The 19,612-nt window shown below is 55.0% G+C and overlaps 4 protein-coding genes across 7 annotated transcripts; 2 read left to right on the top strand and 2 right to left on the bottom strand.

Annotated features, from left to right (window-relative positions):
- Positions 1-3: 3 nt before the first annotated feature.
- On the bottom strand, positions 4-2,997 carry HTRA2 (HtrA serine peptidase 2). Its single transcript, NM_001284460.1, is given in 8 exon segments — positions 4-174; positions 282-377; positions 1,063-1,132; positions 1,280-1,385; positions 1,624-1,656; positions 1,898-2,092; positions 2,181-2,385; positions 2,489-2,997. Coding segments are annotated over 8 exon segments (1,377 nt in total). The 5' UTR covers positions 2,995-2,997; the 3' UTR covers positions 4-8.
- Positions 2,998-3,142: 145 nt separating this feature from the next.
- Positions 3,143-6,688, top strand: AUP1 (AUP1 lipid droplet regulating VLDL assembly factor). Its single transcript, XM_038561673.1, is given in 13 exon segments — positions 3,143-3,319; positions 3,322-3,416; positions 3,497-3,634; positions 3,714-3,864; positions 4,066-4,250; positions 4,498-4,570; positions 4,666-4,739; positions 4,985-5,051; positions 5,152-5,254; positions 5,387-5,506; positions 5,622-5,737; positions 5,923-6,041; positions 6,151-6,688. Coding segments are annotated over 13 exon segments (1,440 nt in total). The 5' UTR covers positions 3,143-3,157; the 3' UTR covers positions 6,188-6,688.
- Positions 6,689-6,740: 52 nt separating this feature from the next.
- DQX1 (DEAQ-box RNA dependent ATPase 1) lies at positions 6,741-13,188 on the top strand. 4 transcript variants are annotated; one of them, XM_038561657.1, is made up of 12 exons: positions 6,741-6,852; positions 7,210-7,465; positions 7,708-7,901; positions 8,287-8,671; positions 9,003-9,236; positions 9,327-9,426; positions 9,525-9,683; positions 9,769-9,960; positions 11,511-11,630; positions 11,799-11,989; positions 12,296-12,486; positions 12,711-13,188. In XM_038561657.1, the coding sequence occupies exons 2-12, from the start codon at positions 7,229-7,231 to the stop codon at positions 12,865-12,867; spliced, it is 2,160 nt and encodes a 719-aa protein (XP_038417585.1). In that variant the 5' UTR covers positions 6,741-6,852; positions 7,210-7,228; the 3' UTR covers positions 12,868-13,188. The 4 variants fall into 4 exon arrangements, with proteins under 4 accessions (XP_038417585.1, XP_038417587.1, XP_038417586.1 ...); XM_038561659.1 differs by having other exon boundaries at positions 6,788-6,887; XM_038561658.1 differs by having other exon boundaries at positions 6,834-7,129.
- Positions 13,189-14,610: 1,422 nt separating this feature from the next.
- On the bottom strand, positions 14,611-16,848 carry TLX2 (T cell leukemia homeobox 2). The gene is made up of 3 exons (XM_038561681.1): positions 16,264-16,848; positions 15,621-15,858; positions 14,611-15,451 (listed from the first exon to the last, which is right to left on the bottom strand). Exons 1-3 carry the CDS (start codon positions 16,661-16,663, stop codon positions 15,235-15,237), a joined length of 855 nt encoding a protein of 284 aa, XP_038417609.1. The 5' UTR covers positions 16,664-16,848; the 3' UTR covers positions 14,611-15,234.
- Positions 16,849-19,612: the final 2,764 nt, after the last annotated feature.

The following is a 19,612-nucleotide window of genomic DNA, read 5'->3' on the forward strand; positions in this document are numbered from 1 at the left end:
TGACCCACTCATTCTGTGACTTCAGGGGTCACATATAAGGTCAATGTTTCTGGTCCTCGCCGGATGCGCACTGCCAGCTGCGATTGGGTCCGAACAGCTTCGTAAATATCTTCAGCGTTTTGTACCAGCTGCTCCCCAATAGCCAAGATCACATCACCTGGCCGTAGACCAGCCCTATGGTGAAAGACAGACAGAAAGAGAAAGGAGGGGATAGACAGCCCGGTTCAAGGGCACATGCATACGTCACCCATCCCCACCTCACAATGCAGTCTCTTCCTCACCGATGTGCAGGGGAGTCCAGGATGACCTTATGGATGAGTACACCATGCTGAACATCAGGAAAGCTTGGTTCTCGAAGCTGTAGTTCAGCAAGGATGCTAAAAGGACACAGATCACTCTGTTAACAGCACCAAGGCACTCTCCCCATCTTGGGTTCACCTCAAATCTCTCATCAACACACCGACAACTGCATGGACAAGGGCATGCACTAGATACTCCGGATACAAAGGCAATTCACTTTCTGCCTTTTCAAAGTTAGGAAGTGGGACATGTGTATAAAAGGTAACTCATTCCAAGTGATACATCATATTAAATCAATAGCACTAATGTCATTCTAGAATTCTAAGAGAAACTTTGAGAGAGTAGAACATAAGCTGAGCATAAAATGGTTCTGGTATTTAACTATATAAAACAAGAGCAATATAAATAAAACCATAGGAGTAGGAAATCCAGGTCAGCTGGAACAGAATATATTCTTGTAAGAAGCCAGATCTAAAAGGTTAAATTGGAGACAAATGGAAAATGGCCTCTAAGCACCGGGCTAATGGATTGAAGTTTTTAAACCAAAGCAGTAACAGGATGAAATCAATCTGGTAGCAGGTGTACAAGAGGGATTGGAGTGAGAAAGTCAAGATCATGAGAATAGCTCTTCTGATAGCTCCTAGTGTGGGGCAACTTATCTTAGATAAAGATAAAACTGAGAACAAAGCCCAACAGAAGTGCCACTTGCCCACCACTGAATATACTGGTGGTCCTACAGGTCACTACCCCCAAAGCTCGTACCTGGGAGTCAGGGTCAGCATCATCACTCCAATGTAGCGGCGCTGGGACCCACTGATTCCAAACCAGGAATCTGTGATAGAGGGACAAATGAGCCCCACCCAGTTACATCCTTCCTTCCCCTCCCTTTCCTCCCAGTAGACAACCCCTCTCCAGTAAAGCACAATGAATGCCCTTCCCACCACTCAAAGTAATTTCTTCCCCCCTAAGCCAGGCTCACTCTTCTTTTCCCCACGATGCAGAAACTCTCGAAGGCGATCAGAAGGGATGGCAAAGGAGATTCCAGCTGTGACCTTCATGGTATTCACTCCAATCACCTCCCCATCCTGCAGGAACAGAGCCCACTAATCCCTAGCCCAGAAACATAGTAGGAGGAGGGGATACCTGAACAAGAGTAGCAGGGAGAATGAGGGAGCAGGCTGGGGAGACCTGGTTGGATTTTGGGAGATAGCCAACAGGAGGCTGCTTAGAAACTTGACCAAACATCGTTGAATTAGAGGAAGCACACCCATTCTCACACTGACCTGGGGCAGGGATTCTTGGAAAGAAGGATGTCCCACTCACCAGGTTAACCAGTGGACCTCCAGAGTTTCCAAACTGCAGGACAAGGAGAAAATATGGAAGAGATCCAGGAACTCTATGCCTGGAGGCATGACCAGGATGTAGGCACTTTTTCCAAATTCTCTCCTTTCCCAGCCCAACCTGAGTGGCCACATATTTGCAGCCCAACCTCTGTATACAGGCTCATCCGCCATCTATCAACAGTTGGTGCCTGTACCACACAGCCTTTCCCCCAACCCCCAACCTAGTTTGTCATTTCTCTTATATCAGAACGCACATCAATAGCTGCATCAGTCTGGATGTATTCCACATTGGTTTGGGGGAGGCCCAGGTCTCTGGCTGGACGCTGAGCAGAGCTGACAATGCCAGAAGTGATCGTGTTCTGCAGTGCAAAGGGACTTCCCATGGCAACAACAAACTCCCCTTGCCGGACATCAGCTGAGCGTCCCAGGGGTAGTGTGGGGAGAGGCTCCTGAGAGAGAATGGGTATAAGAGACCTGTCATCTGAAGATGTGAGCAAATTCACAGCCCCAACCAGACCCAGCCTGCTCAGCCCCCACCTTAGTCTGAATCCTTAGCGTCGCAATGTCTGCCACAGGATCCACAGCTGTGACCACGGCCTCATATGTGTCGCCGCTGAGCAGCCTCACACGGACCCGGCGCCGATCTGCCACCACATGAGCGTTGGTTACGATGAGCCCGTCGGCAGCCACCACGAATCCTGAGCCATTCGAGATAGGGACTTCGCGGCCGGAGAAAGGGTGCCTGGAGGGGTGGGGGTGAGAAGCAAGGATGCAGGGAGGCTCACACCCCGGCTCCTCCGCCCTCTAGCCCGCGGCTTGGTGCCTCCTGCCTTCCCCACCGTTACCGGCCCAAGATCTCGATATAAACCACGGCAGGTGCTGTCTTCTCCACCACGTCTGCGATGAAGTTGTACTGGCTCCGGGGAGAGCTGGGCGGCGAGCCAAGGACCGAGGCGAGGACCGCTGGGGGACCCCGACCCCCGCCCCACAGTAACAACAGCACTGCCCCCCCAGCGCCCAGCGCCACCGCCAGCCATATACGCGGACGGGTTCCAGGGGTCCCTGAGCCCTCCTGGGTCCTGGGATCTGGGGTCCCTACAGCCAGCCATGCTCGGGAATCCGAAGTCCTCGACGTCAGACACGTCCGTGGTTCAGGGACCCCCACAGACCACCGGGCCCGGAGGCTGGGGGTCCCATAAGTCACTCGGGCCCGGGGGTCAGGAATTCCTGACGTCAGCAAGGCCCGGAGGTCAGGGGTCAGCAGGGGTCCCTTCCCCGAGTGAACCCCCCCCAAAGCCCGCCATCCCCGGAGGTTCCAGGCTGCACCCCGCCCCGCCCTCAGTGCAGCCATCAGCTCCGCCTCGACTGCCTCCTCGCCCGCCCTACACAGAGGCGGCGCCCTGGACGCGAGGTGGCGGACGGAGGGACGCGGGGCACGCCGGGACCTGAAGTCCTCCAGAAGTGCACGCCGGGACCCAGGATTCCGGGAGGCCGACTCCGCCCCCGCCCCAGGAATGCCGGGAATTGTGGTCCCCGCGGGACGCGAGTTCCTAGGTGGCCCAAGGGCCGCGAGGCATGCTGGGACCGCTAGCCCTTCCGGGGCGCCTCAAGATTTCGGGTGCCCGCACCCTGGGCGGATGCCCGAAGACTCCGCCTTCCCAGGAGCCCCTGCGGCCGGGCGCGAAGATGGCGGCGGCGGCCGGAGAGCTCTAAAGCCCCCGCGATGGATCCTTCCCCGGCGCTGGGGCCGGAGCGGCTCTTCGACTCTCACCGGTAAGAGCCCTGGCGGGAAGAGGCCGGCTCCCGCGTGCACTCGGCCTCCGGCGCCCGATCACCCCGCCTTTCGCCCCCAGGCTCCCGGGTGACGGCTTCCTGCTCCTCGCGCTGCTGCTCTATGCTCCCGTCGGGTTCTGCCTCCTTGTCCTGCGCCTCTTTCTTGGGATCCACGTCTTCCTGGTCAGCTGCGCTCTACCGGACAGTGTCCTTCGCAGGTAACGGCCTGGGGGTCCCGGGGAGGGCTGGGCTGGGCCCGGCCGGAGGCCGTGGAGTCACCACTGCCCGCGTCCCCAGGTTCGTGGTGCGGACCATGTGTGCGGTGCTGGGGCTCGTGGCCCGGCAGGAGAACTCCGGACTCCGGGATCACCGCGTCAGGGTCCTCATTTCCAACCACGTGACACCTTTCGACCATAACATAGTCAACTTGCTCACCAGCTGTAGCACCGTGAGTGGGGGGCAAAGCCGAGAGCTCTACGGGGCGGTTCCCTGGGGCCCAGCTGGAGGCTCCCCTTAGCCCGCCCGGGTTTCCCTTGGGGACCACTGGGAAATACTGAGGCTTACCCCCAATCCCGCTTCTGTACCCTAGATGTCAGTTTTTCTCACTTCCCAATATTCTTTTCTTGCTTTCTCTCTTCTCTATTCCCAGCCTCTACTCAATAGTCCCCCAAGTTTTGTGTGCTGGTCTCGGGGCTTCATGGAGATGGATGGGCGGGGGGAGTTGGTGGAGTCACTCAAGAGATTCTGTGCTTCCACGAGGCTTCCCCCCACCCCTCTGCTGCTATTCCCTGAGGAAGAGGCCACCAATGGCCGGGAGGGGCTCCTGCGCTTCAGGTGGGTGAGCACAGGTATCGGTCTCCAGCTGGGTAGGTGGTCAGGCTTGGGGGCCCTTGATTTTTCACAATTTTCAGCCCTACCTTCTCCGTCCTAGTTGATATCTTTTCTGTTTGCTCTTAGTTCTTTCCCCTTATATCTCTTTATTCTTTATTTACCTACTCGTGCAGTTTAACAGTTTTCTGTTCTGAGTCAGGTGCTGACAGGCTGGCTAGAATCCCATCCTACTGTCTCTTCCGTCTTCCAGTTCCTGGCCATTTTCTATTCAGGATGTGGTACAACCTCTTACCCTGCGAGTCCAGAGACCCCTAGTCTCTGTGGTGAGTGTGTGTTGAACAGGGAATCTCTGGGGCTTGGAGGGTAAGTTTCTCACTGCTGGCCTAGGCTTAGACCTCACTTCATGCCCTCCCTCTAGACGGTGTCTGATGCCTCCTGGGTCTCAGAACTGCTGTGGTCACTCTTCGTCCCTTTCACGGTGTATCAAGTAAGGTATTAACTGCCTTTACTTTTTGGTGCCTGGGAGGAACTCACCTCAGGGTCAGGGAAGTTGCCTCTTCCCTGTTCATTTGTAGATCTTTTAGTATCACGGTTCTATCGCAGAAGCAATACAAAGTGTTTACTATCTCTCCACTGTGATCACAACTGTTCCATGAATAAGTATCAAAGTGGGGGAGAGGGTGAAAGCCTCTAACCCAGGCACACTCAACATGGTCCTGGAATTTCTTTTTTTTCAGGTGGCTCCCGCCTGTTCATCGCCAGCTTGGAGAGGGGAATGAGGAGTTTGCTCTCCGTGTACAACAGGTGGTAGGGTACACAGGCAGGGTGAGGTGGGTTTTTTCCTTAAGGGTAGGAGGAGGAAGTCTTGAGACCTTGACAGTTCCAACCTTCTAATTCTCCCTAGCTGGTGGCCAAAGAATTAGGCCAGACAGGGACACGACTCACTCCAGCAGACAAAGCAGAGCACATGAAACGACAAAGACACCCCAGATTGCGCCCTCAGTCAGGTATGTGGTCTCTGTACACAAAGTTGTTTGGGTTTTCTCAGCCTGTTGTGATTCCCTTCCTATTCCTGTGCTAGTCAGCTTCTCCTTCCTCCCAGTTCTCCACTCACCATGTTTCGGATTTCTTTTTTGCAGCCCAGTCTTCTTTCCCTCCCTCCCCTGGCCCTTCTCCTGATGTGCAGCTGGCAGCTCTGGCTCAGAGAGTCAAGGAGGTTTTACCCCATGTGCCACTGGGCGTCATCCAGAGAGACCTGGGTATGGGAAAGGGTAGCCTCACACAGGAGACAGGCACAGAGAGGAAAAGTGGGTGGTGAGGGGAGAAGGTGAGCAGGGAAACAGACTCCGTTCTTCTCTCTTCCCTTTTCCCCAGCCAGAACTGGCTGTGTAGACTTGACCATCACTAATCTGCTTGAGGGAGCTGTAGCCTTCATGCCTGAAGATATCACTGAAGGGACCCAGTCCCTTCCCACAGCCTCCGCCCCCAAGGTGAGACAGAGGAAATGGTTAGGTCTAGGACTAGTGCTGGGATGGGCAGTCTGCACACTCCCTATTCTTGATGTCTCTTTTTTGATCCTGAGACCCTAGCACAGTGCCTCTCTTGCAAAGTAGGCATTCGATGCGTGTTTAATGATGATGACTTCGCAAGCCCTCTGACATTGTGATCACCTCAGTTCCCCAGCTCTGGCCCGGTGACCCCTCAGCCCACAGCCCTCACATTTGCCAAGTCCTCTTGGGCCCGGCAGGAGAGCCTACAGGAGCGAAAGCAGGCACTCTATGAATATGCAAGAAGGTGAGGGGCTTAGAGGACAGTGGGTAGGAAGGGGCAGGTTGGAGAAGAGAGCTAATTAAAGGGCTAATAGGGCAAAGCCCATACACTGTCTTCTTCCTATGTCTCGCAGGAGATTCAGAGAGAGACAGGCCCAGGAGGCTGACTGAGCACAGGATGGCACCCAGAGCCGCAGGACGGAGGCTGGGGGCAGCCCTCACCCCACTTACAACTGGCTGGAAGGGTGGGTGGTAAAAAGGGAGGGATGGGGCTCCCCCCAAAATCACATTAAATTCAGGGTTTTCACTCAAGGTCTCTGTTGCCTCTCTGGGTCTCAAAAGCCCACTGAGCAGGTTCCTTTTCCCTTGGATGGGGGGAACAGGGTTGGGAGCCTCCTTGTGGGTTTGTGAGAAGTGGTTGAAATCATGCCTTCGTGTCAAGAGATAAGTGATATCATGGAATGTAACTGAACCGAAGACCAGCGGCACCAGTGTTCAGCCCAGCTTTGTTGAAGAAACAGCTGCAAAACTACAAGTCCCAAAATGCCTTTCACTAACAAGCGCTATGTACATTGTGTATAGAGTACACATGCTCCTTGGAATGTCTGGAACCTGTTTTCCATAGGCTTCTGGCCGATTAAATAAGGTGGAGCAAATGGCCCCACCCCCAAACCAGTCTTGAGAATTCCTGTTTCAGCCAAGGCCTGTGGTGGAGGGGTGGAGCCGGAATTTACCTTTGTACTTTTCTTGGGTCTGGGTGTGTCTGGGTCCGTGGTGACTGGCTGGATAGGTCTGGACCTGGCTGCCATCCTGACACGTCTCAGAGCTGCAAGCAGGTTTGACTCCAGAATCCTTGTGGCCCTGCTTTCAGGTTCCTCCTCCTTTCCTCTTAGTCTTTATCTCTTTATCAATTTCCCCTCGGGACCTTTCCATGGGTTACCGTAATTCCTGCTGCCCTAGACGCCCCCTGTGTTAGCCATAGGATTTTTACTACCTGACTACAGGTTAATAGTCCACTTTTGATAGTCCCTTACCTTCAGACTCATGTCTCCACTGTTTCCTGCAGCCAAGAAATGCTGGGAAGGATGGGCCCCAGCGCATTACCACCTGAGGGTACAAGTTAGGGATTGAGGGTGGGAAGTTGGTGTCAGTCATTTAATACGAGGCCTTAATCACTGCCCTGCCTTCTGTAGGTACTGCCAGTCAGCTACCATGGCCTCTCAGCTTCTTGGGCTGGCAGAGGAGTCTGGCCCAAGCCCGGGGGAGTCTGAATTGGCTGTGAACCCCTTTGATGGGCTCCCCTTCTCTTCCCGCTACTACGAGCTGCTTGAACAGCGCCGAGCCTTACCCATCTGGGCTACTCGCTTTATCTTCTTGGAGCAATTGGAGAGTAGCCCCAGTGGAGTGGTGCTGGTGTCTGGAGAGCCTGGCTCTGGCAAGAGCACCCAGGTGGGGGAGATTCTGGGAGTAGACAAAGGGAGGGACCAGAGAACTGGTCCTTCCAAGGGCAAGGTGGGGATTGGGCTGCATGGGGTTATAGGGGAGTGGTCAAAGGGTGACCGGTTAGACTGATCCCAGGGTGGCTGGTGAAGGACCAGGGGACTCCCCACATGAGAATGGCCACAGCTCCCCCTGCCCTTCTGACTGAAGTCCTGCATCTCGCTGACTGTCCTTTCCTATTCCTATCCCAGATTCCTCAGTGGTGTGCAGAGTTTGCACTGGCCAGGGGGTTCAAGGAAGGCCGAGTAACTGTCACTCAGCCCTACCCTCTGGCAGCCCTGAGCCTGGCCGTGCGGGTTGCTGATGAGATGGACCTAACCCTGGGTCAAGAGGTTGGATATAGCATTCCCCAGGAGGACTGCACTGGGCCAGACACCCTGCTCAGGTGAGGCCTCTTGCAGGCCTGACCCAAGTCTAATTTCCCTTACCCAATAGAAAACAAGCCCAGTCCTCTGACATCTCACCAAACCCTCCCTCAGCCCAGCTTTAGATCACACATGACACAGGCTGAATTAAGCCCTTAAACCCAGCCAGGGACCTTAGATAGTCCACCTCACCCTCATCATGAGTCTCACTTTCCCAGCTGGAGTATAGCTTGTGAAAAAAAGTGTCATCATTAAGGTCGTGGGTCTCAATACGGGTTTACAGTCTTTTTCTGACCTGAAATCAGAAAAATCTAAAACCTAGGCCCTATGAGAAGATGTTCCCCTGGACTTCTAGAGATGTTCAGTGTCCACACTGACTCCTCTACCCACTGCCAATGTCAACAGGTTTTGCTGGGACAGGCTGCTTCTACAGGAGGTGGCCTCAACCCGGGGCACTGGAGCCTGGGGCGTGCTGGTGCTGGATGAGGCTCAAGAGCGGTCAGTGGCCTCAGATTTGCTCCAGGGGCTACTGCGAAATGCCAAGCTGGGAAATCTTCCAGGAGACTCCAGAGTGGTTGTGGTTACTGACCCTGCCCTTGAACCTAAGCTCCAAGCCTTCTGGGGCAATCCAACAATCGTGCATGTACCCAGAGGGCCTGGCGCATGTCCCACTCCTGTATACAGGGACATTGTCCCTACTGATCGAGTGGAAGCTGCCTGCCAAGCTGTGCTTGAATTGTGTGCGAAGGAGGCTCCAGGAGATGTGCTAGTATACCTGCCCAGTGAGGAGGTAAAAATGGGCTGCAGAAGGAGGTTCCCATGTATGCCACCTTCCTTTCCTGGGGGAGTTGGAGCAATGCTTGTTCGGAACATTGGAGTTGTAGTATTTACTATGCTGGAATCCTTAGGAAAAACTCAAAGATTTCAGGGTAAAGAGGTCTACCCTTTTTTGAATCCATCTAATGCAGAGACTGTGGCTCAGTCAATTCCTGAAATTATAATAACTTCATGGGAGTATGCATTTTTTCAGAGTGAAAAGCCCTAGCTCTCATCAGTTTTTCAAAGGGGTTTGTCACCAAAAAAAGGTGAGAATTGCCATAATGCCCCACCCCTCCCTTCAGGAAATTTTGCAGTGCTGTGAATCCTTGTCCAGAGAGGTGGAGCCCTTGGCTCTCAGAGGGCCTCCACCACGAGTGCTGCCCCTTCACCCAGGACATGGTCCAGCTGTTCAGGCTGCATACGAGGACATAGACTTGGGTGCCCGAAAGGTCGTGGTCACTCACTGGCTGGCTGACTTCTCCTTCTCCCTCCCTTCTATCCGACATGTCATTGACTCAGGACTGGAGCTTCGAAGTGTGAGTGAGAGAGATGGGGGGGATAAGTGGGCTAAAGATAGAAGTGGCCCACTCTGATCTGTCTTGGCCTTGGTTGGGGGGCGGTGACAGGTGTACAATCCTCAGATCCGAGCAGAATCCCAAGTGTTGAGACCAATCAGCAGGTGTCAGGCAGAGGCAAGAAGACTACGGGCAAGAGGAATCCCACCAGGTAAGAGCATTTGGCCTTACTGAGATCAAACAGGAAGAGTCACCACACGCAAACCCCAAGAAATCTACAGGATCTTTCCCAGCTCTTTCTCCCCTCAGGGTCCTGCATCTGCCTATATCCTGAGTCCTTCCTAGAACTAGAGGCGCCCCTACTGCCCCCACCCAGGGTATGTGAAGAGAATCTGAGCCCCATGGTGTTACTTTTAAAGAGGAGACAGATTGCAGAGCCAGGGGAGTGTCACTTCTTGGACCGGCCTGGTGAGCCCCTGTCCTGCCCAAGTCCTGCCTCCTGACGACCTCCAGGCTCTGAGACTTCCTGTCCTAGCAGCTATTTCCTCACCAGCTCCAGAAGCACTGATGCAGGCCCTGGAAGACTTAGACTATCTGGCAGCTCTGGATGATGATGGGAACCTGTCAGACCTGGGAGTCATCCTATCAGAGTTCCCCCTGCCCCCTGAGTTGGCCAAAGCCCTGCTGGCCTCCTGCGAATTTGACTGTGTGGATGAGATGCTCACCCTTGCCGCCATGCTCACTGGTATTAATCACTCCTCTCTCTGTATCTACATGTGGCTACTTCAGTCCTTCCCAGCCCTTTCAGGTGTTCTGGCGCTCCAAAGGCTAGCTCTTTCCCTAAAGAGACCTTACAGTTCCCCAAAAAACAGCTTTACACACTTACCCCTCTCCTGTCCTGATAGCCTTTTCCCAACGCCGGTTCTTGCCTCCAACATTCTCAAATCTGTCCTGTTATTACTAAAGCTCTACAGCCCTCTCCCTCCACCCCTCTACTCCCCTACAGCTCGACAGAATCACCTCTATCCCAGTCTGTCCAGTGTGTTCCCACCCACTCCTTACCAGCCTCGGGCCCGCAACAACACTGACAAATCTCCCAGCTCCGTAGTGACCTCCCCCCCACCATTATGCCCACCCTGACCGACTGACCTACCGGACCAACAGACCCAAGGCTGAACCTGCTGAACACTTCTGAGTCCTTATTCTTTATGACCTTCTGACACTTGAAAATGCCAACCACTCCCACCTTGAAACCATCCCCTCCCTAAACCTCTCTGACTCCCTCCTCCAGGTTTTCATTCCACTTCCCTGGCTGTTCTTCTGTTCTCTTCATCTCTCGCCTGGCACTGTGTCCTCCACTCATCCACTGTAAATCAGACCTCTGAGTTCCATCCTTGCCCCTTTTGTCTTCTCATTCCTTAACTTTCTGAGCAAATTCATGCACACCCACCCATAGCCTCAAGTACCATCTTTACACTTAAAATTTCCAAGCCTTGTATCCCTTGCCAATATCATTCTTCTGAATCTTAGATTTATATATCTGATTCCTGATGGACATTATCAGAATTGTCTTCAGGACCCCAGTCCAGAACAGAACTCAAGCACTTGCTTAAACTATTTCCTTACCACCATCACAAAATCATACAATCGTCTCTGCAGCTCCACTACCATCATTCTAGACTGATCTTTCTCCAGGTTCTTTCTTTAATCTCCTAAATGTTTTTTTAATTCATCTGTTTGTTTCCATACTTGCTCTCCATGCCAACGTTAGACCCTCACCACCACTCAGCCTGGATTCCTTTAGCCTCCTAACTTGTCAAGTAAGCTTCTTTAAACATTTGGACTCTCTTCCTTCAAAACTCTCCTTCAACAGCTATCCTTTATCTTCTAGACAGAATGTGAACTCATTGGCACAACACATCCAGCCTTACTACATGCTTGCAGTTCTCCAAACAGGCCATGCTACTAATTTTTGTTCCTTGCCATGTCCACAGTTCAGATTCTCTCTGCCCCTTCTCTACTGAGAAGTAATTCCTAATCAAACTTCAAATATTGGCCCACACACCTGTTGTGCTGATCAAGTTTGCTTATGTCTCCCACCAGACTCTAAGCTACTTGAGGGCAGAGACTTTCATTTATTTATCTTCAAAGTCTAATAAAGTGCAAAGCACCTAGAAGTTATCCATGGCTTTTGAATAAATTTCCCAGAGTAACACTTCCTGCCTTTTCACCCTCTCTTCTGTACTGCTATCATTTCTCATTCCCCAAAATGACCTTCCTCTCTTCTGCTTCCAGCTGCTCCTGGATTTACCCATCCTCCACTCTCTGCAGAAGAAGCTGCCTTGCGTCGGGCCCTGGAACACGCGGATGGCGACCACAGTTCTCTGATCCAGGTGTATGAAGCCTTTATACAGAGTGAGTAGCCCACTCTGCATCTTCTTATAAAATCCCAGATTTTCAAAGAGGGGAAGTAGTGTGCAACCAGCTGGCAGATCTCTATGCCCAGGAGGAGTCCCTTTGGCTAAGGACTGAGTTCTCTTGGGGGTCTCTCTGTAGCTGCAGCTGTTCCCTTTCCTCTTTTAGGTGGAGCAGACGAGGCTTGGTGCCAGGCTCGGGGGTTAAACTGGGCAGCACTGTGCCAAGCCCAGAAACTTCGAGGCGAACTCCTAGAACTCATGCAACAAATTGAGCTTCCCTTGTCCCAGCCAGCCTTTGGCTCTGAGCAGAATCGCAGAGACCTTCAGAAAGCACTGGTGTCAGGATACTTCCTTAAGGTTAGGGGAAAGAGTTGGGGTGAAGGTCATAAAAGGAGCAGAAAGCAGAAGGATCAAAAATTGATATGCCACCTCTGAAATTATGGTCCAGGTGATCCTTCAAAGGATTTTTTTAGAACCAGAAGAAACTTTTCCTTTGAGGTGGTGTTGGGGTGCAGGCCAAATGATAGGGGTTCTAACCTAGAGATGATTCTTTACTTTTAATACTCACACCACCCTTCCTAATTCTTTCTCAGATCCCTTTTTCTCTTTTCTACTATCTTTCTCTTGTCCTTTACTTACTCTTTCACTATATTTTTCAATGAGGTGGCCCGAGACACAGATGGAACTGGAAATTACCTGCTCCTGACACATAAGCATGTAGCCCAGCTCTCCCCGTACTGCTGCTACCGAAGCCGCAGGTCTCCGGCCAGATCTCCGCCCTGGGTGCTTTACCACAGTTTCTCCATTTCCAAAGACAACTGCCTTTCCATTGTTTCTGAGATTCAACCACAGATGTGAGTTCCCTGACACCCCCTCTTAGACTGCCCATTCCTCCTCTTGGGGCTATAATTATAGATGGGGAGTTAGAGAGCCTTGAGGAGAAGAGGATTATCTTAGTGCTTTGTAGTGACAAGTGATTTGAGGGGACAGGTTTTGTGGAAGGGATGGGAAGAAGTTTAAAAATCTGCATTATAAGAGAGGATTCCAGAAATCATCTAACTGTGACTCTTTCTGTCAGGCTGGTAGAGTTGGCCCCTCCCTACTTCCTGAGTAACTTGCCTCCCAGTGAGAGCAGAGACCTCTTGAATGAGCTGAGAGAAGAAACGACAGATTCTTCAATAGAGAGTGAATCACCCTCCACCCAAGAGTTTGGAGATGCCTGTGTCCTGCAGTGACCTGCCTAAGGAATGGAACTGAGCTCATCTCAAAGCATTAGATCCTCCCTCAGGCTAGCACCAAGGCAGCCAGCCAGATTTAGAAGGCCAAAGGTTAGGATCCAATGTAAATCCTGGAACCTGACTGAGTCTCAAGAAATGGTGGACTGAAAATAGAGGAAATTGGATAAGCCACAGGATACATAAGGTTGAACCCTTTCCTTAGCCTTGTTCTATTTATTAGAGAATGACTGATATGCCCCCTAAACCCCCAGCTCATACCAAACCCGACTCTGTGTGCTTCGTTTTGATTTATAAAAGGTCTTTCCCTATGGTGCCAAATTTGAGTTTGGTTCTGCAGCAGCATATACAACATCCAGGAATTAGATATGACACAGTATCTACCAGCTCCTCCAGCAAAATGCTCTTGCCTGGTTCCCATCTGTGGTCGAGCCTTTGCGGTATGACTAACCTAGGTGACACTAACCCAGAAAAATGTGTAGTTTGACTATAGTTGGTCTCTGACCTTGCCCAAAGATCACTTCCCTCTATCTTACTCCCGCCAACGGAGGAGGAAGAATGAGAATGCTATAAGAAATCAGACAAAATCTTCCCTTTTTTCCCCCACATACAACTTAGATCCACTCCTGCAATACCTCAAGGCTATTGCAGCCATCCCCAAACTCTCAACTTTCCACCAACAAGCTTCCCAGCAGCCCCTGGCCCACCAGCATGCTGAAGCTTTTCTAATAACCTTGGGGACATCATGCTTTCCTTTCTTTCCAGCTGGGTACTCCTTTCCCTTTTCTTCATTTAAAATACTAATTTTGGGGGCACCTGGGTGGCTCAGCAGCTGAATGTCTGCCTTCAGGTCCTGTGGTGGAGTCCCACATCAGGCTGATCCTGAAGACCCAGGATCCAGTCCCCTACATGGAGCCTGCTTCTTCCTCTGCCTGTGTCTCTGCCCGTGTGTGTGTGTGTGTGTGTGTGTGTGTGTGTGTGTGTCTCATGAGTAAATAAATAAAATCTTAAAAGAAAAAAAAAAGAAATTGGTGAAAAGAAAGATTTAATCCTTAGAATGCTGCTTTCCTTCTCAGAGTTTCTTTCCTTGGAGAGTCTATCTGTTCTCATCATTCCATCTATCTCCACTTTTTTTTTTTTAAGATTTTATCTATTTATTCATAGAGACACAGAGAGAAAGAAAGGCAGAGACACAGGCAGAGGGAAAAGCAGGCTCCACGCCAGGAGCCCCATACGGGACCTGATACGGGACTCCAGGATCACACCCTGGACCAAAGGCAGGCACCAAACCGCTGAGCCACCCAGGGATGCCCTCTATCTCCACTTCTATGCAGATGTCAACCAACCTCCCCCGAAAGCACTTTTCCAGAATGTATTCCCTTTAGATCTAGCATTCAGTTTTGCCTGTAGTGATCTTGCCCCGATCTTTCAATTTTTCTTTCATTATCCACAACACCATTGATCTCCTGATCCTCTACATTTCCAACCTTGGAATTATCGTTGATTCTTCTTAAATATTCCCAGTTATTTGCCATATTCTGCTAGCCCTAACTCCGTTGGGCCCATTAATTTTATCCACTGTTTCCCCCTTTCCCCTCTCTGTCCCCAGGGGAGACCAGAGCCAGATTAGTGTTCCTAGATTTTCTCTTTCATCAGGCGTATAAATACCCGTCTTGCCTGCCGCCCAAGTGCGTTGTGCGGCTCAAGGAGTTAGCAGGTTGAACACACACTGACAACATGAGGTTGAAAGTCAGAAAGGTATCCTTAGCGATTATTTTACAATTGAAGAAAGATGCCCAGTGTGGATAACTCTCTGGTTCCTGTCACAGTCAGACTCTTGCCCTCCAGCACCTCTTCCATTATTCCGCCCTCACTGGTGTCTTCCTTCCGTCCCACGTTTGGTACAGACCCCGGCAGTGGGAGCTGCCGCCATCCCATCCCAGCACCACCTTTAGCCGGCTCTGTGGGTCCAGAACCCCGGCTCCAACCCACCCCCGAAGAATCCAGAGTCCTCAGGAGCGCAGCTCCCATTGGCCAGTGCGCCCCCTCCCCTCACCTCATTGGCTACCATACTGCTAGTCCCGCCTCCTCGACTCCGCAGGTTCCAGCCGCCGTGCGACCGCAGTTTAGTGGGAAATGGCGGGAAAGGCCACGTCTAAAGGCGCGGCGCAACCTCGCAACGCCAGCCCAGGGGCCCGCGGTGGCCGAGAAACCCTCGACGACAGCCTCAAAGCCAGCTCCTCCTCACAAGCTGCGCTACCACGGGACCGCGGCGTGGTCGGCCGCGCGCTCCGTGGTCCCGGGCCCGGCGCTCCGCGCGGCGCCTCGGTCGGTTAGAGAGCTCTCGGCCGGTCGGGCAGCAGTCGCTCACACCACCGAGGCGAGCCCGGACACGGAAGCCACCTTGTTGTCCTCGGCCCAGGGCTGCAGGTTCTGCAGCGCGAAGAGCGACGAGTTGTGCAGGCAGAGCGGGTCTGGGGGCAGCGGCGGCCGCAGAGGCCGCGGCAGGGCATCCTGCTGCAGGTGCAGGAGCAGCCGGCCCGCGCGGTGCCGCTCCGCCTCGCGCTCCTCTGCCGTCTGGCGCCTGGGCGAGCGGAGACTCGGGGTCAGCGAGGCCGGCCCTCGCCCGCCCCGCGCCTCGTCGTCCCCCCCCCCCCCCCCCCCCCCCCCGCCCGCCGTTCCTCACCCGCCCCGCGCTGGGCCGCGCCGCCACTCGACGCCATCCGCGAACGCTCGCGCGCCCCGAGCCTCACCGCCACTTGGTGCGCCGGTTCTGGAACCAAGTCTTGACTTGAGCGTCGGTCATGCGCAGGGCCTTGGCCAGCGCTGCCCTCTCGGCGGAGGCCAAGTACTTCTGGCGCAGGAAGCGCCGCTCCAGCTCCAGCACCTGCGAGCGGGAGAAGGACGTGCGCGGCTTCTTCCGCTTCGGGGGGGTCCGGTTTTGGTAGGGGTGGCCGATGCGGCGTGTCCCGGAGAAGGGCGAGAGTGCGGCTAAAGGAAGAAAGAACAGGGCAGGGCTTTCAGGGCGGCGCTTTTAGGTGCCCCAAGCTCGGGCCCGGCCCGGCCCCGGCCCCGCATCAGCAAAGGCCTCCAGACAAGAAAGGGCCTCGGAAGATATGGCCCTCCCCCTTGGGTGAGGAAGAGACGGCCCCCGGAACTTCACCCTGCCCTACCCGCAATGTGGACAGTAGACTGCAAAGGAGGGCGCGGACCTCGACGGCAGCTCTCTCCCCATTGCCTCTCTCAGCATCAGGACCAAGAGATACATGTTGGGGGAGCATCCCCTGGGATGATCCCGGCGGGGAGCGTACGGGGAACTTGAGTTGGAGCAGAAGGATCAAGATGAGGAAAAGGGGTCAATGTGGGGCAGGACGCTGGAGGGTCGGGCAACCTCACCCGTGAGTCGGTCCTTGGCAAAGCGGCGGCCGCTGTCCATCCAAGGGAAGGTGAGTCCCGCTAGGCCCCCGGCTCCGCCCAAGCCCGAGGGTCCAGGCACCGCAGGCGCGCCTCCCGCGGGCGGCGGCACCGGCATCGGGCGATGCGCCGGGACGCGGATCACGCCGCCGGGGCCCATGCCGGAGCTGCCAGGTAGCGGGGCCAGCGAACCCGCGGGACCGTAGCTTGAGGTTCCGTGAAATCCACCCGAGAACGCCGCACTCTCCCCATGGCCCTGGCCTGCGCGACCCGGGCCTAGGCCGCTCCCGGGGGGTTCCGGGCAGCTCAGGATCTGATCGATGCCAAAGCTGATTGGCTCGTGGTGCGGGAGGTTGTGCGAGGCCAGGACCGCCGGCTCCATGGGTCCGGGTCTAAGGAGGACCACTGGAGGTTTGGCGGTTGGGAAGGGCGCCCCAGGCAACTCTGGGAGCCCAGGAGCGGAGCGCTCGGGGCGGCGGCCTCAGGGGCCCGCGGGGCTGGGCGCTGCGGGTCGCCGGGGCCCCCGGGACAGCTTCATCCCTGTGCACGGGGAGTAGCCGCGCCCGTGCCGGCCTCTGCCGGGCGTCGGCGCAGGGACTCGCATCCCGGGGGAGCGCGACCGGCGGGGACCCCAGGAGCGCCCTTGCTGTCGCTGAGGCGCGGATGGACGCTGGGCTGCCGGGGCCTCTGCCCGAGTCCGAGGTGGAGAGGGTTGGCCGGCTGGGGATGGGGCAGTGACTGACAGATCAGCGCTGGGTGGGCAGTGGGGGTTGGGGGTAGGGCAGGGGCGGGGCCGGGCCCGTTAAAGGGAAAGAGACGCCTGTTTGCGCCAAACGCGGGGACGACTGGCGGGCGGGGACGGTGGGGGTAAGGGGGGAGGTGGCAAGGGTGTTGGAAACCGGGCTCCGCACGGGAGGGGCCAGAGCCTGGGCCGCGGCGCGCTGAGTCAGGCGAGATGCGCACAGCAACTCCATCCTCGCCGGCCTCCGCCTTTGGGCTTCCTCGGCCTCGCCGGCTTCCTCACAGGTGCCTCCTCCCAGAGCCCCCACTTTTCGCCTCGCGATGGGTCCTGCCTGCCGACTCCCAGATTCGTTGTGGCCCCTGCCTAAGTGTCCTCGAAGACCAAATCTCGTTGTGGCTTCCTGGCTGCGATGGGAAGCGGTTGGGAGCGGCGCCGGCGAGCTGGAGGCCCGGGAAGAGGACAGGTGTGGGAAGGCGGCAGCAGGGCGCGTCTGGTGGGCTAGGGCGGGGGACAAACGACTCTGGCCGAGTCTGGGCCCGCGGTCCCGGTGCGCCTCCCGGCCTCTCCCGGGGGTCCCTACCTCCTCCTTCCGGGAACGCCAGTACTTGTATTTCTTAGAATTTTGATTTTCTGAAATCGGTGTGAAGCGGAGCACTGGCTCAGCCCAGACTAAGACTAAGGCGGATGAGAGCTCGGGGCTGGCGTTGCGCTCCCCACGGGGGCCACCAGCGCGGGGCTCTGCGCCTCCACTCTACGCCTAGAAAGTCAGTTCTCACACATTTCCCCCTCAACGGCGGGAGGACAAAATCGCCTCCGGCGACACGTGGGTCCTCAATGAAGCCTCCGGCGGTCTCAGCCGCCTCATTTTCCCGCAGACGCTTCTCCCCACCCAAACCCCAGAAACTGTGCCTGGAGTGTGTCAGGGATGGGAGGTGGGGCAAGACTGGAGGCGCTCAATGACCCTGTGACCTCCGGCCGGGGACCCTGGAGCTGGGAGTGTGTGAACTCCGCGTCCTTCCCGGGATGGGACCCGGACCCGGCGGGCCCCTGCGCCTTAGACCCGCCCCCGCCGCCGCCCGGCCCGGTGCAGGCCGCCATAATCGGGTTAGCTGGGTCGGAATTACATTACCTTCCCCGGCCCGCCCCGGCCCCGGGGGGGCCCTGGCGCCTCGGAGCCGGTGAGACTGGGCGCAGGGAGGGGGGGTTCCTACCATTCTGCGGCGGGTGGGCACGGATGAGCCGCTCAGCCTGTCTTGGACACGTGGTAGCCGAAGGACCCCGCCCTGCTGTGCCAGCCGTCCCCCTAGACCCCAGCCCACTCTGGTGCTCAGCTCCAGTCTGCCTGTTACCCGTGTAAACCGAAATGCCTTCTAAGTAGACGGGTAGACGGGTCTTCCTGGGAGCACCGGGTCTTCCAGTTGAATCTCCAGGATCTCCTGGGAAAGACTCTGCCTCTCCTTTCTCCCCAGCAGATGGGCGGCAGCCCTGCGCCTCGGGCAGGGTGAGGGGTCTTTTCTCTCCAGGGAACTAGGAACGATATTTGGGCATCTGGGCAGGAAGATAAAGAAAAGAAAGAAGGGAATGGACTCTCCCCACTAAAGGCACCAGGCCCTCCCTCAGTATTCTCAGAGGCCTCGATCTGAAGAGGGTGAACCATGGAGGCAGCTGGCATCAATGATATGTGACATCCCCCCCCCCCCCAATTTCATGTCCATTTTTCCACTATCCAATTTCTCCAGCCCTTTCCCCACCCTGCTGACAGTCCCTCTGAAAGGGGAGCAGGAGGCCTCCCGCCAATTTGGCAGCTGTGTTGTTATCTTTGGAGGGAAAGTCAGACATTATCACCTCCCCTAGCCCTTCCCAGAAGCCTAAGCACCCTTTCTCAGCAGAGAAAGGTGGGGATGCTGGGGACATGAAACTTCTGCCGTTCAGGGAAACCTCCAGAGTCAGTTTGGGCTGGACCCCTGAATGAGAACAGAGAGCCTAGGGAGAGGGCAAAGTAAATAAAGACTCTGAAGGGGACTGGCCTGTGGGTTAGGAATCTGTCGGTTCTTTTCCCCACTCTAGTGAGTGGGCCTCTGAGGAAAGGGTGGGCACCAGTGTGTCTCCAATTGGGCTGAATACGTCCTTCTTAAATGAATCAGTGAGGGAGGAAGAGGCAGCATCGTGCAGACCTATATACCTGCTGACTGTTCATCCTGCCTTTTGAGATCAGCATAGATGGCACTGCCACCCAGAGATTGCCCAGCTGACCCTTGGAGGAGAATGGTCACAAACCCAGTAATGTATACACATCTACTGGGGAATTAAAAAAAAAAAAATAGTGCCCTACTTCAAGAACAGAGGGTATGGAATTCCGTCAGCCACAGCCCTAGGAATTCCTCTGGTCTCTACCTCTCTGATGCCATACACGTTCCTTTGCATCTGTCTCACCATGTCCTGTGTGCATATGGTCCCCAACTCTTCAACATTTCAGACCTTCAAGCTTGCAGCTTCACAGAAAGAGGCATATTCCCAGCCTGTGCTCCTGTGCTGTCCCTTCCTTCCTGCTTTTTTGTGCAGTATCTTTCCCACAAGACAGTCCCCATT

Source organism: Canis lupus, chromosome 17, assembly GCF_011100685.1.
Source record: "Canis lupus familiaris isolate Mischka breed German Shepherd chromosome 17, alternate assembly UU_Cfam_GSD_1.0, whole genome shotgun sequence".
Taxonomy (NCBI): domain Eukaryota; kingdom Metazoa; phylum Chordata; class Mammalia; order Carnivora; family Canidae; genus Canis; species Canis lupus.

Bases quoted from the DNA above. Each gene is read 5' to 3' on its own strand.
- TLX2 (XM_038561681.1), bottom strand. From the start codon at position 16,663: ATGGAGCCGGCGGTCCTGGCCTCGCACAACCTCCCGCACCACGAGCCA. The intron at 15,859-16,263 runs GTGAGGTTGCCC...TTCTTCCTTTAG, and splicing joins TGCCAAGGACCGACTCACGG to CCGCACTCTCGCCCTTCTCC. The intron at 15,452-15,620 runs GTGAGGCTCGGG...CCGCTCGCCCAG, and splicing joins AACCGGCGCACCAAGTGGCG to GCGCCAGACGGCAGAGGAGC.
- DQX1 (XM_038561657.1), top strand. From the start codon at position 7,229: ATGGCCTCTCAGCTTCTTGGGCTGGCAGAGGAGTCTGGCCCAAGCCCG. The intron at 8,672-9,002 runs GTAAAAATGGGC...CCCTCCCTTCAG, and splicing joins TATACCTGCCCAGTGAGGAG to GAAATTTTGCAGTGCTGTGA. The intron at 9,961-11,510 runs GTATTAATCACT...TTCTGCTTCCAG, and splicing joins CCTTGCCGCCATGCTCACTG to CTGCTCCTGGATTTACCCAT.